Source organism: Tachyglossus aculeatus, chromosome 8 (assembly GCF_015852505.1).
Source record: "Tachyglossus aculeatus isolate mTacAcu1 chromosome 8, mTacAcu1.pri, whole genome shotgun sequence".
Taxonomy (NCBI): Eukaryota; Metazoa; Chordata; class Mammalia; order Monotremata; family Tachyglossidae; genus Tachyglossus; species Tachyglossus aculeatus.
The window spans coordinates 16,807,636-16,821,993 of record NC_052073.1 but is presented as its reverse complement, the minus strand read 5'-3'; the positions used below and the strand labels follow the sequence as shown (position 1 = coordinate 16,821,993).

The following is a 14,358-nucleotide window of genomic DNA, read 5'->3' as shown; positions in this document are numbered from 1 at the left end:
ATTTAACTATTTAAAAAATTTATTGTTTACATAATAGTGTTATTTTGTCCACTTTTGTGAATTTAACTGTAAATGAAAGTATTTAAATCATTGTAGACATCCATTAATGTCTCAAATGTGTTATCCTCTTATATAAAATTGTATCTGTCAGTGTTAAAATTTTCTTTGCAGTGCTTTTTGTAAGACACTATATTCATTTAAACACCAGTATCAGTTAATCATATATGGTTTTGTTGCAGTCTTCATTATAAAGTATTGCACTGTAAGAGACTTAGTTCTTGTTTGCCATTGAAATTGATAGGATTAATGATGGAAAATATGCAAAAAATATTGATTAGTTATGCAAACAGGAACTAACAAAAGGCCATGAAGTCAAAGGAAGCTGAAGAATTGAGCAATCTTGACAGTTGCTTTACCTCACCTGTAAAAAATAGAACAGTGCTACTGTTCATCATAAAAATATTTGTAAAGCATTATGTATTCTGATCAATAAATGTAGACATTCAAGAACTAACACTTGTGATCATTTAATGTTTGCAGGAATATTCTGGAGACAGAAGATGTAAGGATTAAAATTGATCTCACTTAATATTCAATAGAATTCACCCCAGATGAATTGCCGCAGAGTGACAGTTTTACACAGGAATATGACAAATGGGGAAAATATAAAATTATTTTAATTTCAGAATTGCAACTGAAAAACGGCCCAAATTCACAACTCAAACTTGCAAGGATAATTCTGAAAATATTGGTGCTTAATCTAATTTGGCTCTGTGCTGTGGGTTATTAAAGCCAGTTCTTTTTAAGATTCATTCTTTTATTTATAATAGTTTTCAAGTTCATAGTCCACAAATGTTCACTAACTCACTGGCGAGCATAATGGCATTCCCTGACCAACAGTCAGTTGTCATCCAGGTAAGCCATTGATTTTTTTTTTTCCCATTTACTCAGCCTGCCTTCCCTTGCCCACTTGCACTTCCAGACGTGTGTCCACAAATGTGTGTCCAGATCATGGCTCCTTTGCCTCTTTCCTATGTTGTTGGGTTTTTTTAATGGTATATAAGTGTTTATTATGTGTCAAGCACAGTTCTAAGCACTGGGGTAAATCTAGTTAATTAGATCAGTAGGAAGGAGAACAGGTATTGACTGAATCCATATTTTACAATTGAGGAAACTGAGGCACGGAGAAGTTAAGTGACTTTACCCAAAGTCACACAGCTGGCAAGTGGCTGAGTTGGATGGGATTAGAACAAAGGTACTCTCACTCCCAGGCCCATACTATTTCCACTAGGCCACACTAAATCCTAAAGCCCAGCATTACCACCATCCATGAGCCACATGGGCCCAAAACTCTGAACCTGTTGCTCTTATCTCTTTTTTTTGCCCCTTAAATATGTTCTGTCGTCAATCAATCAACAGTATTTATTGATCACCTATTGTGTGCAGAGACCTTGGGAAATATACAATCCCTGACCTCTAGGATCTCACAGTCTGGCAGGGAGATAGACACACATTTATTTATAAAAACCCTTCTTGCTTTGTCCCCGTCCGTTGCAGTTTTCCAGTCCACACCCTAAGTATCCCGAAGTTGTGGAACAGAGGGATGGAGCCCCTCACCTCCTTGAGTCCTAACCCTACCACCAGCTGCTAAAATCAGATAGATTAACATTTTGCTGGTCAATAATAATTAGTGCGTATGTTGTCATGGAAACTTTGAGGGCAGTTCAACCTTGAGAATAACTGCTCTCTTTCTAGAAAACAGTAAGATTGAATTAAAATACGAATTGCTCATCAATAGCATTTTAGTGTTAGAAATAGTTATTGACTATGACTATCTACAAGTATACTTGTAAAGGTTACTAATTATAATATCTGATCCTGTAGCTTTTGGGGCATAAAGACTTCTAACTTCTGGGTAGTTTTCCATTCAAATAGTACATCCAGTTCCACTATTATAGTAGTACAGTGCTAAGTGCTTAATATACGATGCCGTGCACACTGTAAGCCCTCAAATACTACTAATTGATTATAATGTGTTTTCATCACACTGTTTGGGTAGAACATGATAGGGAAATCAGGGAATGTTCTTCTGACCACATAAGGCTAACAAATTGGCACAAAAAAATTTGGTATAGGAAAAAATGGTTGTGTATAAGTGAATAATGTTGGTCAAAGTATGATGCTAACTAATCTTCCCAGTCTAAGCCTTAACCTAAGTATACTGTAAGTGATTTAGGGTGTAAAGCATGGCTAGTGATAGACATTATTATAATTATTGTTATGGTATTTGTTGAGCACTTATGTGCCAGACACTATACTAAGCACTGGGTAGATACAAGCAAATTGAGTTGAATACAGTCCCTGTCCCGCAAAGGGCTCACAGTCTTCACTCCCATATAAATTTGCATCCAAAAATGTCAGTAATGATGGTATCTTCAAACCTTCCACCCCTTAACCCAATAATTCCCATTGAATAAATGCACTTCACAACTTCCAGTATTTGTTTCTGGCTTGTAAATTAGAGATTTTGCTACACACTGTTGTGACAAACCTAATCTGCGGTTTCAATATGTTTTAAGTGAAAAGAAACTTTGCTAACCATGTTTTTAATATACTTGGTTTTATTCAGGTAGCCTCTCTTTTTAGGTCATAGTGGCATCTGCTGGTATTTAAATATTTTTTTCCCCTATAGTAATATAAGCTAATCAGGTTGGTCACGGTCCATGGGCCTTCCAGTCTTAATTCCCATTTTACAGATGAGGTAACTTGAGGCACAGAGAGATAAATGACTTATCCAAGGTCACACAACAGACAAGTGACAGAGCCACATTAGAACCCAGATCCTTCTGACTCCCAGGCCTGTGCTCTAGCCACTAGGCCACACTGCTTATTTTTAAAGTGCTTACTGTATGCCAAGTAGTATGCTAAATGCAAGGGTACATAAAAGATAATCACACTAAGCACAGTTCCTGTTCCACAGGGAACTCAAGTCCAAGAGGGAAGGAAAACAATTATTTTATCCTCATCTCTTGTTTTTAAACTCCTTGAGGGAGGGATTGTCTAACACCTCTATTGTATTGTATTCTCCCAAGGGCTAGTACTTTGCCCTAAATGCAGTAAGTGCTCAATGATTACATTGATTGATTTTTACAAATAACAAAACTGAGTCCCAGAGAGAGAGGTTAAAAGGTTAATTAACTTGCCCACATCACAAGGTCACAAACCAAGCAAGTGAGGAGCAGGGACTTCTTGACTCAGATGCATACCCTTTCCATTAGGCCACTGCCTGATTATTCTTGCTGTTATTTTTTAAAAAAGGTTAAAGTGGTTAAAGTCTCACTCAAACTCTTGGTTCACAGCTGTGAAAAGTCTTTCCATTTGTCCATATTCTTTTTCTTATCCTGGAACTCTCTGTCCCTTCCAATCTGCTAGACCACAAAACCCACCTTCTCCCAAGAGGCTTTCCCTGAAAAATGTTTCTTTTCCCCAAGTCATATGCCCCACAGCTATCTCTATTTTTTTTTTAAAACACTACTGATTACCATACATTGTAGCTAAACTCTCATGAATTCTCCTTTCCATCTTTCCATTTCTTTCTTTGTTCTAATTATTGTAGGCCTTTCCATTTAGATTCTAGACCCCGTGTATTGCAGGACGGGAATGGTGTCTACTACACTTAGTCTACTCTCCCAAGTAAGATGTGCTTGTACATAGCAGACCGTAAATAAATACTGCAGATTGAACCCCATATGCCACTGTATATATGTATATGTTTGTACATATGTTTGTACATATTTATTACTCTATTTTACTTGTACATAGCTATTCTATTTATTTTATTTTGTTAGTATGTTTGCTTTTGTTTTCTGTCTCCCCCTTTTAGACTGTGAGCCCACTGTTGGGTAGGGACTGTCTCTATATGTTGCCAATTTGTACTTCCCAAGCGCTTAGTACAGGGCTCTGCACATAGTAAGCGCTCAATAAGTACGATTGATGATGATGATGATGATGATGATGATATGCCCAGGCACATGGTAATTAAGTTACAGAGTTCCTCCCACGTCTTCTTTGAGGAAAGTAAAAAGATCTCATTTTTCTACCACTACTTCTCCTCCCATCCACCTCCAAATGCATAGATATATTTTTGGGGTGAGAGAGATTCATATCTTTTGGGGTGAAAGAGATTAATGGTTAATTTGTCAACTCGAAAGGTCAGGAAGAGAGTTGGACGAAGTGATTCCTGAGGGGGAAGTAAGATAATGTGTAGGTTCAGAGCAACCTGATTATCAAAAATCTGTCAAAGGATTATATATTCTATGTAATTGAATATAATTTTCACATTTTGAGTGAAAATTAGTGGTTCTCTCTGGCATAACCGCCTTCGTGGGCACTAACGGCCTCATCTGGCTCTTCGCGGGGCTGAGGGGCGGGTAGGCCGCGAGGGTGAAAGGGCTACGGTGATTGGACGATGCGTTTCGCGCCTTTTTTCCTCAGCCGTCGCCCCTGAGGGCGCGAGCGGTAATGGCCGTTAGGGTGGCGGTTTTTTCTTAACGGCCATGCCCAATTCGGGCCCAAGGCCTTCTGGGTAGGCCTGCGCCCGTTCGCTTCGCCTCACAAAGCCCAGAGCTACTCGGGTTCCACAGTGAGAGTTGGCTCGGGCCCAAAATTCACATTTTTCTCAGAAGAACAGAACTTTTTAGCCATTGATAAGGCCGGAAAGGTCCCTCTGAGAAAGCTGAACTCTTGTGTTAAATCCCCTTATCGAGTAAGAGTACAGCTGATTTGCTCTTTTATTTTGGCTCTGAATAATAATATTACTGTGGTCAATGCCTCCTTCCATATTAAGTTTTAGTATGTTATCTATTTGATCAGGCAATCGATGGTATTTATTGAGCACTTACCATGTGCAGAGCACTGTATTAAGTGTTTGGGAGACTAAAACGCTACCAAGATGGCCAACACGTTCCCTGTCCACAAGGTGTTTACAGGCTAGAGGAAGCCTACAGTCTAGATATCCCCAAAAAACCCATCTGTCTAAAATATCATGACAATTTAAGATTTTTTATATAATCTGAATAATTTTAATGTGTAGACCCACGCTTAGATTGTGGGATGCCAAGTGGTCTTGGAAACAAATGTGGGTTGGACTAGTTTTCCCTGATGTCAATTCAACAACATGATTGGAAACTTGATATTTTGATGATAAAACAAGTCAGAGTGATGTATTTCAGTGACCTATGCAACTTACCAAAAATTAGAGAGTGACGAATTAGTTAATTTTGCCACAAACCTGGTCACGTTGGAAAAATTGCAGTTACTCCGTGACTCATTGGGCTAATATCAGTTTCTTGGGCAACTTTTAAAAAGTAATTAAAATTGTAAACTATTTTTACACTGTGATAATGTACATTTAGTGTTCTTCCCATAGTGAAATAAATGAGAATTTTAAAGTGTAGAGATCAAATTACTTATTTTCTCCAATTTTTTGGCATTGAAATTTATTTGGAAGGACATGATGCCTATATTTAGTAAGACTATTGCAATAAAAGGTGACACTAAGCAATTTGGCCCTTTACTACCCTTGTTCCTTTTATTTGTATTTTTGTTGTTGGGTTTTTTTTCCTATACTCCCTGCTCCTCCGATTCTATTACTTACATCATTTCTTATTTATCTGTATCTTCCCATTACTGCTTCTGTTTGTTATAAAATCTGTTCATTCTCCCACATTACAGTATTTTTTATACCTAATATGATTCTCACAGAGGAGATTGACTTTTATCATAACTAATATCCCAAGTAAGCTCCTAACACACCTTGCTTAGTCTTGTCCTACCAAAGTAGGCTTTTAATTAGCAAGTTTAAAATAAACTCAAAGTCAGAAGTTTCATGTAAAATACTCATGTACTTGATATACAATATAAAATTGTTTACTAACTAACTTTACCTTTTAACATGTGGTGTAGCCTTTTAAAATTTATGGAAAGTACAGTGATTTTTAAAAAATGAAAATGCATGTTGGTTTCTTTTTATTATTCAGTTTACCTGAAGTTACCAGAATGGCAGTTGAACAAGGTCTTCAGGTATGTAATTTTTTTTATTTAGTAGGCTAGAATGCTTATATAGGGTTTTGTAATTATATTCATTAATTCAAACTTCATTCATTCATTGTCGTATTTCTTGAGCGTTTACCATGTGCAGAGCGTTGGATTAAGCACTTGGAAAGTGCAATGAAATTTTCATGAAAAAGTTGCCATAAAAATTTCTGAATTCCTAAAGTGATTTACCTAGATTTATTTGAGAATTACAGTATACTAAGTATGTGTTTATATTTTCTCCAGAAACTAGAAAGCTGTGTAGATATTGCTTTGGAAAAAAATGACTTCAGACCTTTAGAACAATTCTTGCGGAATAAAAGTTGTGGAAATGTCAAACTTAAATGCACCAAAACTTTCTTCAACAAGTTGGACAACCTTATATGCCGGGTAATTTTTTAATTATTTTAGAAGATTTGATAGTGTTTAGTTTATAGAATTATAGCACCACCCTAAAAATTTTTATTTGAACTGTTTTCATCAGGAGTTAGTTCCCATTAGAAGTAGTGAATGAAAATGCTTGCAATTCTTTCAACAATAAAATAAGCTTTCAATCAATTTCATTAATTCAAAATGTGGGAAATGTTTGTGCTCTAATTTTTTTCTACAGAAAATGGAAAAATTAAGTACTTTCAAGGGAAAAATATTTTGGATATTAAAGATGTCTGAAATAATTGTTTTGTTACTCACTGGAAGTCGATCCAATGAATTTCCCAATAATGTTTTAATAATTTGACATTTAAAAGTACGATTTGGTTGTGTTTCTCATTGAAAGTTTTATTTTTAAGCAAATGGACACTAATTTTAGTGACTTCACGGGTGCTTCAAGTATGCAAATAGTTATTTATTTTTATTTTTAATACAGGAACTTCACAAAAAGAATATCAAGAATGCCTCAGCTGTTTTGAATTCTTTTGGAAAATGCATCAAAAATATCAATATACTTGGTGAAGTAGGAATTTCAGTAATGATAAAGCAAGGTCTAGTCCAAAAGATAAGTTTATTAACTAATATCACTTTTATTGGAATGGTCATTTCTGGGCAGGATGGGCCAAATGTTGCCATGGTGAATATAGAATCTTGATAATTATCAAAAGAGTCATTATTACCCAATTAAACAAAATAATTATTTCCAAAGAAATGTCTATTTTTTCACCCAGCGGGGAATTCAAGCTAAAGATCATCCAACCCACTTTGGAAAAGAAGTTTCTCTCAAAGACCCGCAGGTTATTTATGGAATGTATAATATTGATCAGCTAATGAAAGAATTCTCCTTTTACACCAATAAGGATATTGTTTGAGTCTTTCCGGGGACCAAATGGTATTTGGACAAAAAATTAGAATCCACATATTTCTATAATCTTATCAATAAATATTTAAATACCTATTTTGCCAGAGCACTGAATTAGCAAATGAGATTATACAGAAAAACTAGTTATATGCTCTCCCTGCTCTCAAACTAGTCACAATCATAGACACAACTGAATGTTATTTTTGGGCCTGCATAACTAGTGCTTCGAACAGCTGAAACTATTTGGTTTAGGGTTATTTTTTCCTGTGAAATAATGTCTTGGTTGTGGCTCTTGATTCACTGGACCTGGGAGCTGTTTCCTGGGAAGGATTTCTAAGGATTTTGGTTTTAGATTTTTGGGCTCTGCAGCATGTGGGAATAAGGGAAATTCTTAAGGAAAAGCAGATGCAAGGAGAAAGAGAAGTTAAGGCACCTGATTTTGCCCCATTTAAGACATCAAGAAAAAGATTGCCTGCTTGATATGCACTTCTGAAACTTTTTATTCCACCATTCACCTTCCTTCTCCCAGACAGCTGGAGGATGAAGTTGCTAGGATTGTGAAGGGGTTTGGGGGGGACTTAAAAATATCGAGTGTATGTGCTGACCAGATGTTTCTGGGGGCAGCTTCTGAGGGAGGATCAGAAGCTTCAGAAACTATCTTGAATTAATTACTGTCAACCTCAGGGTAATAACAAGGTAGGCATCCCTTGTGCCTATTCATGTAAAAAGTACCTATTTCTACTGGAAATACCCTTTCAAAAATATGTTTGCTTTCTGAATTCTAAACCATTTAGAGGAAATTAATGACAACTTTCCTCTTATTAATTACAACGAATCACCCGAACTTTAAAGTCTCAAAATATTAGTATTCTCTTTTCTATAATGAAGACTGGAGATTTAGTGCATCCACATGACAGAATTTCAGAAGCTTTCTTTAAAGTTTTAAATGTATCTATTTTAACTGATTTGCTGTAAATATGTACATGCATATACCTAAATACTGGGCTCTCTCTTTTATAATTATTTTAAAGCCATTAAAAATGTAAATATACAAGATTTCTCAAAATTGCCTAAAATTAAACTAGTCTGTCTCTCTCTTTACATGGTTATCTGGTTTGAAAAATGTAAAGAATGCTTTCCGTATCAAGGAAATGTGAAGGATACAGCAATGATTAAACTAGCAGAAGATTTCTTTGGTGTCCTGATGGTAAAATGATTAAAATTATATAAAGTATCGCAGACTAATCAGCATTTTGCCTAAATTTAAGGAGTGGGAGGCAAAGGATGCCTGGGTGATGGCAAAAAAGAGGGTTTTCCTTGGTAGATGGGTTTGCTGGTGTGGTGGTAACAGTAGTAGGAAAAAGAGAGGGATAGACGGGGTTATCAGATACTGTTCCTGTTAGATATATGCCTAATGCTGCTGTGGCAGCTTGAAGTGATAGGCTTTGATTAGAAAGAGAATTAGTCCTGGTCAGCAGATCTTTCTTTGTATCATGTCTCAGACATGTGCATATTCCAAATAAGAACACAAATTCATTCCATTTTTATCTGTATAGCTTCATCTAGAATTTATCTTGTCCAAATTCATTTTGTAATATGATCAAAATATTTAAATTTATTCAGTAGTCGTATAAGGATGAGATATGTCAAAATTTATAAATCAACAAATTAATCATCTCTTTGTTTTAGACTGTACATGGGATCAGCACTGAAGGTATGTTAAATGATAAGTATTCAAGGGATGTTATCTTGTGTGATCAGCATCTCATACCCACTTGTCCATCTTTTGCAGTTAATTGCATAAGTATTTGGTTCATGTACAGAGAAGGAAAGATTATCATTTAAAACTTTTATTGTGTTTTAAAACTAACCAAAACATTTTTAATGAATGCAATATTAATTTTTGATTAGGTAAAGAGCAAGTCCTGAACAGCTTTGTTGAGCAAATGTGTGCCCTGGCTGTTGACATGAGAATTAATATATTTATTCAGAAGGAGGTAAAGTAATTTTTCTTTTAAATTTAAATTTGTATTAAAATATTTTTAATTTTATGATGGTTTGATAGCAATTTGATTAACTCTTGGATATTTTTCCATGGTAAATGAGTTACCATATTTGTAAGAAATTATCTTGTGATTTCTTAGTACATTCATTCAGTCGTATTTATTGCGCGCTTACTGTCTGCAGTAGTGCTATCAAATATCGACTTTCACAGACAATATTTACATTGAGAATACATTCCTTTAATCCATGGTGAAAATCCATTTAAGGTGACTCCATTTCAGCTATTCCTCTTCGGGCTTCAGAAGGCTAAGTGGGCTAATTTGGCTGCCCATTCTGCCCAAAGAGCGACTAGGTTGTGGCCCAGAGTGATAATTCCATGAGGGTAGTGTTCCTCCAAGGCCCTGTAGAGTTGGCAGACACTGGGGTGGGGAGGAGGTAGCAGAAGGGCAGAGGATAGAGTTTTAGAGCTTACCCCAACTTGACTGGTTTTGTGTTTTCCAAACTAATCCAAAAGCTCAAGACTAGGAGGGTAAGTCCAGCGTACATAAGGTTTTAGTAGTACAGTTTAAGTACATTGCTTTGTGAGGGAATCAACCAGTTTTGAAAATGGGCATCTGCCTTGTAATTGGGTGTAGTGACATCATCTGAAAAAGTAATGTGCAAATCTCCCACCCATGATCTGAACGATTTTATCATGTTAGCACATTTTGTGATGCAGCATTTCATCAAGTGAAATCCTTTAAGATGAGCCAATAATCAAGTGGTTTATAGTGACTCCTGATCAGTTGTGGTCATAGTTTATTACAGTATCATCTGATCTTCCAGCCAGGGGACAGTGATGGGGAAGAGAGAAATGGGACTTTACCCTTAAGTCAGGGGGAAGGGACCCAGGCCGACCACAGACTGTCCACCGGAGGTGGGCACAAACTGAATGGCTTTATCCCAGTTCTTTGGCAGTGATCATGTTAACTCTCCAGGGGACAGAAAGGTCTTTCCAGCAGGGGCACAGGGGACCAAGGTCTGTCTCTCCACTCACCAGGCTGGGCTCCAGAATGGTAGATAGGTGTGTGCTTTTTCCCAGAGGTTGATTAGGATAAGGGTATAGTCTGTGTTCATGGAACAGAATATCTCTGTGATTTTCACAGCAGCAGACCACTGTATTCTTGTCTGGTTTGTATTCAGTTGTTGAGTGATACATTCAATTCTTCTGTACCAGTCATGGGGCACTTTTTTAATGGTATTTGTTAATGTTGTACATATCTTTAAATTCTATATTATAACTTATTCATATTAATGTCTAGACTAAGCTCGTTATGGGCAGGGAACAGGTCTGCTAATTGTGTTGAACTCTCCCAAGTAATTAGAACCGTGCTTTACACATAGTAAACACTCAATAAATATGATTGATTAAGTGTTTACTCTGTGCCACGCCCTGTACTAAGCACTTGGGGTAGATACAAGCTAATTAGGTTGGACACAATCACAATCAATCTCCATTTTACAGATGAGGTAACTGAGGCCCAGAGAAGTTAAGTGACGTACCCAAGATCACATAGCAGTGGCAGAGATAGTGTTAGAACCCAGGTCCTTTTGACTCTCAGCCCTGTGCTCTGGTCACTGGGTTAGGCTGCTTTTCTGATTCATTGGGAATTCTTAGTTCTCTATTTTCTTTTTCCTGTTTTACAACTGATTGAAAACATTGGCACTCTTCATATATCTTAAAATTTGTTTCCAATTTTATATTATAATTAGGCTAAAATAGTTTATTTTATAATGTGCTATTAAGTTTCACTAATGGTAAATGTTCTTTATAGTTAAAGGAACGTATTCTTTTTATTCCTAGGTTATGAAAGTGTTGAATGTGATGCTTAGCACCATACCTCAGGATATTCTAAAGAGAATTTGCTCCACACAGACTATGTCACATCTCATGTAATAACTTAATTTTTCACTATAGTGTTTATGCTATATATTAAGATCAATAATTAAAAAAATTATTGAAGGATGAGACGGTGGTAATGTTTTGTAAATGGCATTCAAACTATTTGAAAAAAATATGTATTCAGTTAATTTATTTGCAGAAAGAATTGTTGCACTACCATCACAAATAGTCCTGAAGAAATGCATAGACATCTAAAGGGTCAGGACAGTACATTTAAGGAGATATAACTAAAATTATGAAGTTATGGGTTGTTGTATTGCAGTTTTTTACTCTCAGAAAATGTCAGTCGATAGTATTTATTGAGAACCTGCTGTGTGGAGTGCACCATACTAATTCATTCAATTGTACTTATTGAGAGCTTACAGCATTCAAAGCACTGTACTAAGTGCTTGGGATAGTACAGATTCATTCTCTGCCCACATTTGGGAAATGTGGAAGTAAGGCAAAATGTTACCCTCAGGTAAATTAATATCTAGCTAGAAGCAATACCCAGCCTTTAAGCAGGCCAAATAAATAATATTCTACTTTTCATTCTTTCTCTCATTCTAGTTTCCCTTTCTCTCTCTCACTCTCTGGTTTTTCTCTTAAATGTTTTCTTATTTTGCCATGCTTCCTCTAGCCTTATCCTTCTTTTCACCTTTTCTGCTTGCCATTTCTGTGTGTGTGTGTGTGTGTGTGTGTGTATGTGAGAGAGAGAGAGAGAGAGAGACACAGAGAGAGAGTGCGTGCATGTGTGTGTGCATGTTTGAATAGTTATGATTAGGAGCTTTTTTCAGTTAGTGGCTTAGGAGAAAGGATACGTCATTTTGAAATCTCTTTTTCAGTGTCATTTATATAAGAATGCTTTTTTCTGCATTTTTAACATGTTCCTGCCTATATGTATGTTGTCGGTATATTTGTGGATGTTTGTATATTTATGTACTTGTTACAGTGTTCAGAGAGTTTATGGGAATATTCTTTTAGTGGTGGGTAGATAAACTTATAGTGCCATTTAGGGTAAAAAGATGTAGCTATATGTTGGGGTAAACGTATGCATGTCTGGTGAGAATATGATTTCTCACAGCTAGTCTGATCAACATGGTGAAATTTTCAGTAGGCATAGTTAGAGAAGTAAATAAGGGGTGGGTTTTATCAGTGGTGGTTGAATCTTTGGTGCTGCCCCAAAGTTAGCAAAGGAAACTGAGTTATAAGGTAGCTTTGACAGAACTCCGTCATTCTATGATTATCTACCTGTATACCGTTCTTGGCCACCTCCAGGTCAGCTCCAGTGGCCTCAACATATCTGGTTCCCTCAGTTCTGTGATCATTGAGTGGATGATGCCTGGTTATTAAATTGAGGCAGTAGGGGTCTAGGTCATAGTTTCCAAGGCTCCTCAAGGATTGGGAAAAGCCAGGGGAATAAATATGATTGATTGGTTGATATAGGAAGAGAAATACGATTTCTAACCAGGGCGTGAACCTTGGTTCTGCTAACTGGGCACAGGGCTTGTGGACTAGAGGGAAATCTGGTACTCTAAGTAGCAGGACTGTCCTAGAGAATTAGCAATTGACTGCCGTCATTTTGACCAGGCTTGGGTCAAATGGCTGAGATGTTGGTACCAGAGGCATTATTTCTGAGGGTGAAAACAGGTAACTAGGAAAGAGGAACAGGGTTGATACACACTGATTGGGAGTTTGGTTCTCAATTTTTATTTTCCATAGTTCCATCGGTTATAGGAAGAGCTGAGGAGCATTAGGCTTTCATTATGCGTCTCCAAATGTGTTGGGTTTCATTGGCTGAATTTACCTTACTAGATTGTAAACTTCTAGGGGGCAGGATCATGTCTACCAACTCTGTTGTACAGTCCCAAGCACTTAATGCAGTACTCTGTACACAGTCAGCATTCAATAAATATCACTGATTGACTGATTCTATGTCTGTCCACCCACCAGTTTGGCAGGGAATGACACTTTAGTGGTGCCACGGTGTACTGGGGAGTTGAGTGGAGGAAAACATATGAAGCAGGATTTTTAACTATGGGGATGAAGTTTTTAATTGCCTTAATGACATAATCCCTGTTTGTTCTCATTCCTGATAAGAGTATTTGGCCAATTAATCGTTTTGATTGAGTTAGGTGGCCAATGTTGGTTAATACAATAAACTTTACACTGACAAAATTTGTACCTGCAGTTTTCCAAATGTTAAAATTATTCACATGATATCTAAAGTTTAATGCGTAAATTGAATCTTGAGAATTTTATTATGATTCATATTGGGTAAATTGATACAACTTCTTTGTTTTAATTCATAGGTGTATTATGGGCAAAAGGATTTTCAATGCCGGGGGTAAGCCTACATATGATATTCTTTCTACATGTTCATATCCGCTATTAATTCTTACTATGAAGCCATGCCAAATACTGAAAACTAAATCATGCAATAACAGGATGCCCATAAGAAGACCTTTTGTCCTATTATATAATGAACTATGAAGGCCTCATCCTCTCGCTGTTGTTTTAAAGCCTGATTGGAAAAGTTATCCGTTATCTCTCATGTGTGTACTTTCGGTGCATAACAAGCATTTACTATAGAGCTGTAATGACTGAAATTGACAGTGAAATATCTGGGACTGTGTGCCTTCAGACTTCCTCTAAACCCACTACCATTTATACTGCATTCTTAATATGTCTCTTTTCCCTTTATATAGACAGAATGTGAAATACTTCCTAGGTTTTTGAGTAAAATTAAGCTTGATATGAAAAGGTTGACAGCAAATTCTACTAAATATAGTGGTTTACAATAAAACTTGTGCCTATCTTTAGGATAGCCATACCATAATTTCTTCTACAGTGTGCTAATTTACTACAGGTAAATTAATTAATTTACTACATGAGCTTAAGAGATTGTAAAGGGTTTATGTCGAGTGTGAGATTGTTGCACTAGACCTATGCCTGCTTGGACAACAGTAGTCAAAAAAAAAGATGTTCATAGAACCCCTTGACTGAGCACTGCAGAGGTAAAACCACGGTCATGGGTCTTGGCCAGGAT

The 14,358-nt window shown here is 36.6% G+C and overlaps 1 protein-coding gene across 5 annotated transcripts in view; it reads left to right on the top strand.

Annotated features, from left to right (window-relative positions):
• The first annotated feature begins 857 nt into the window (after nt 1-857).
• SYCP2 (synaptonemal complex protein 2) overlaps nt 858-14,358 on the top strand; it is a 53,999-nt gene continuing 40,498 nt past the window's right edge. For 3 of the 5 annotated variants that reach the window (XM_038749972.1, XM_038749971.1, XM_038749969.1), the window contains exons 1-9: nt 4,619-4,765; nt 6,039-6,081; nt 6,340-6,483; nt 6,959-7,087; nt 8,487-8,591; nt 9,074-9,098; nt 9,296-9,381; nt 11,232-11,320; nt 13,622-13,656. In XM_038749972.1, the coding sequence (XP_038605900.1) occupies nt 6,058-6,081; nt 6,340-6,483; nt 6,959-7,087; nt 8,487-8,591; nt 9,074-9,098; nt 9,296-9,381; nt 11,232-11,320; nt 13,622-13,656 (637 nt within the window). In that variant the 5' untranslated portion in view covers nt 4,619-4,765; nt 6,039-6,057. Of the gene's footprint in view, nt 916-4,617; nt 4,766-6,038; nt 6,082-6,339; nt 6,484-6,958; nt 7,088-8,486; nt 8,592-9,073; nt 9,099-9,295; nt 9,382-11,231; nt 11,321-13,621; nt 13,657-14,358 lie in introns of those variants that run through there. The other 2 variants (XM_038749970.1, XM_038749973.1) reach the window with 2 other exon arrangements.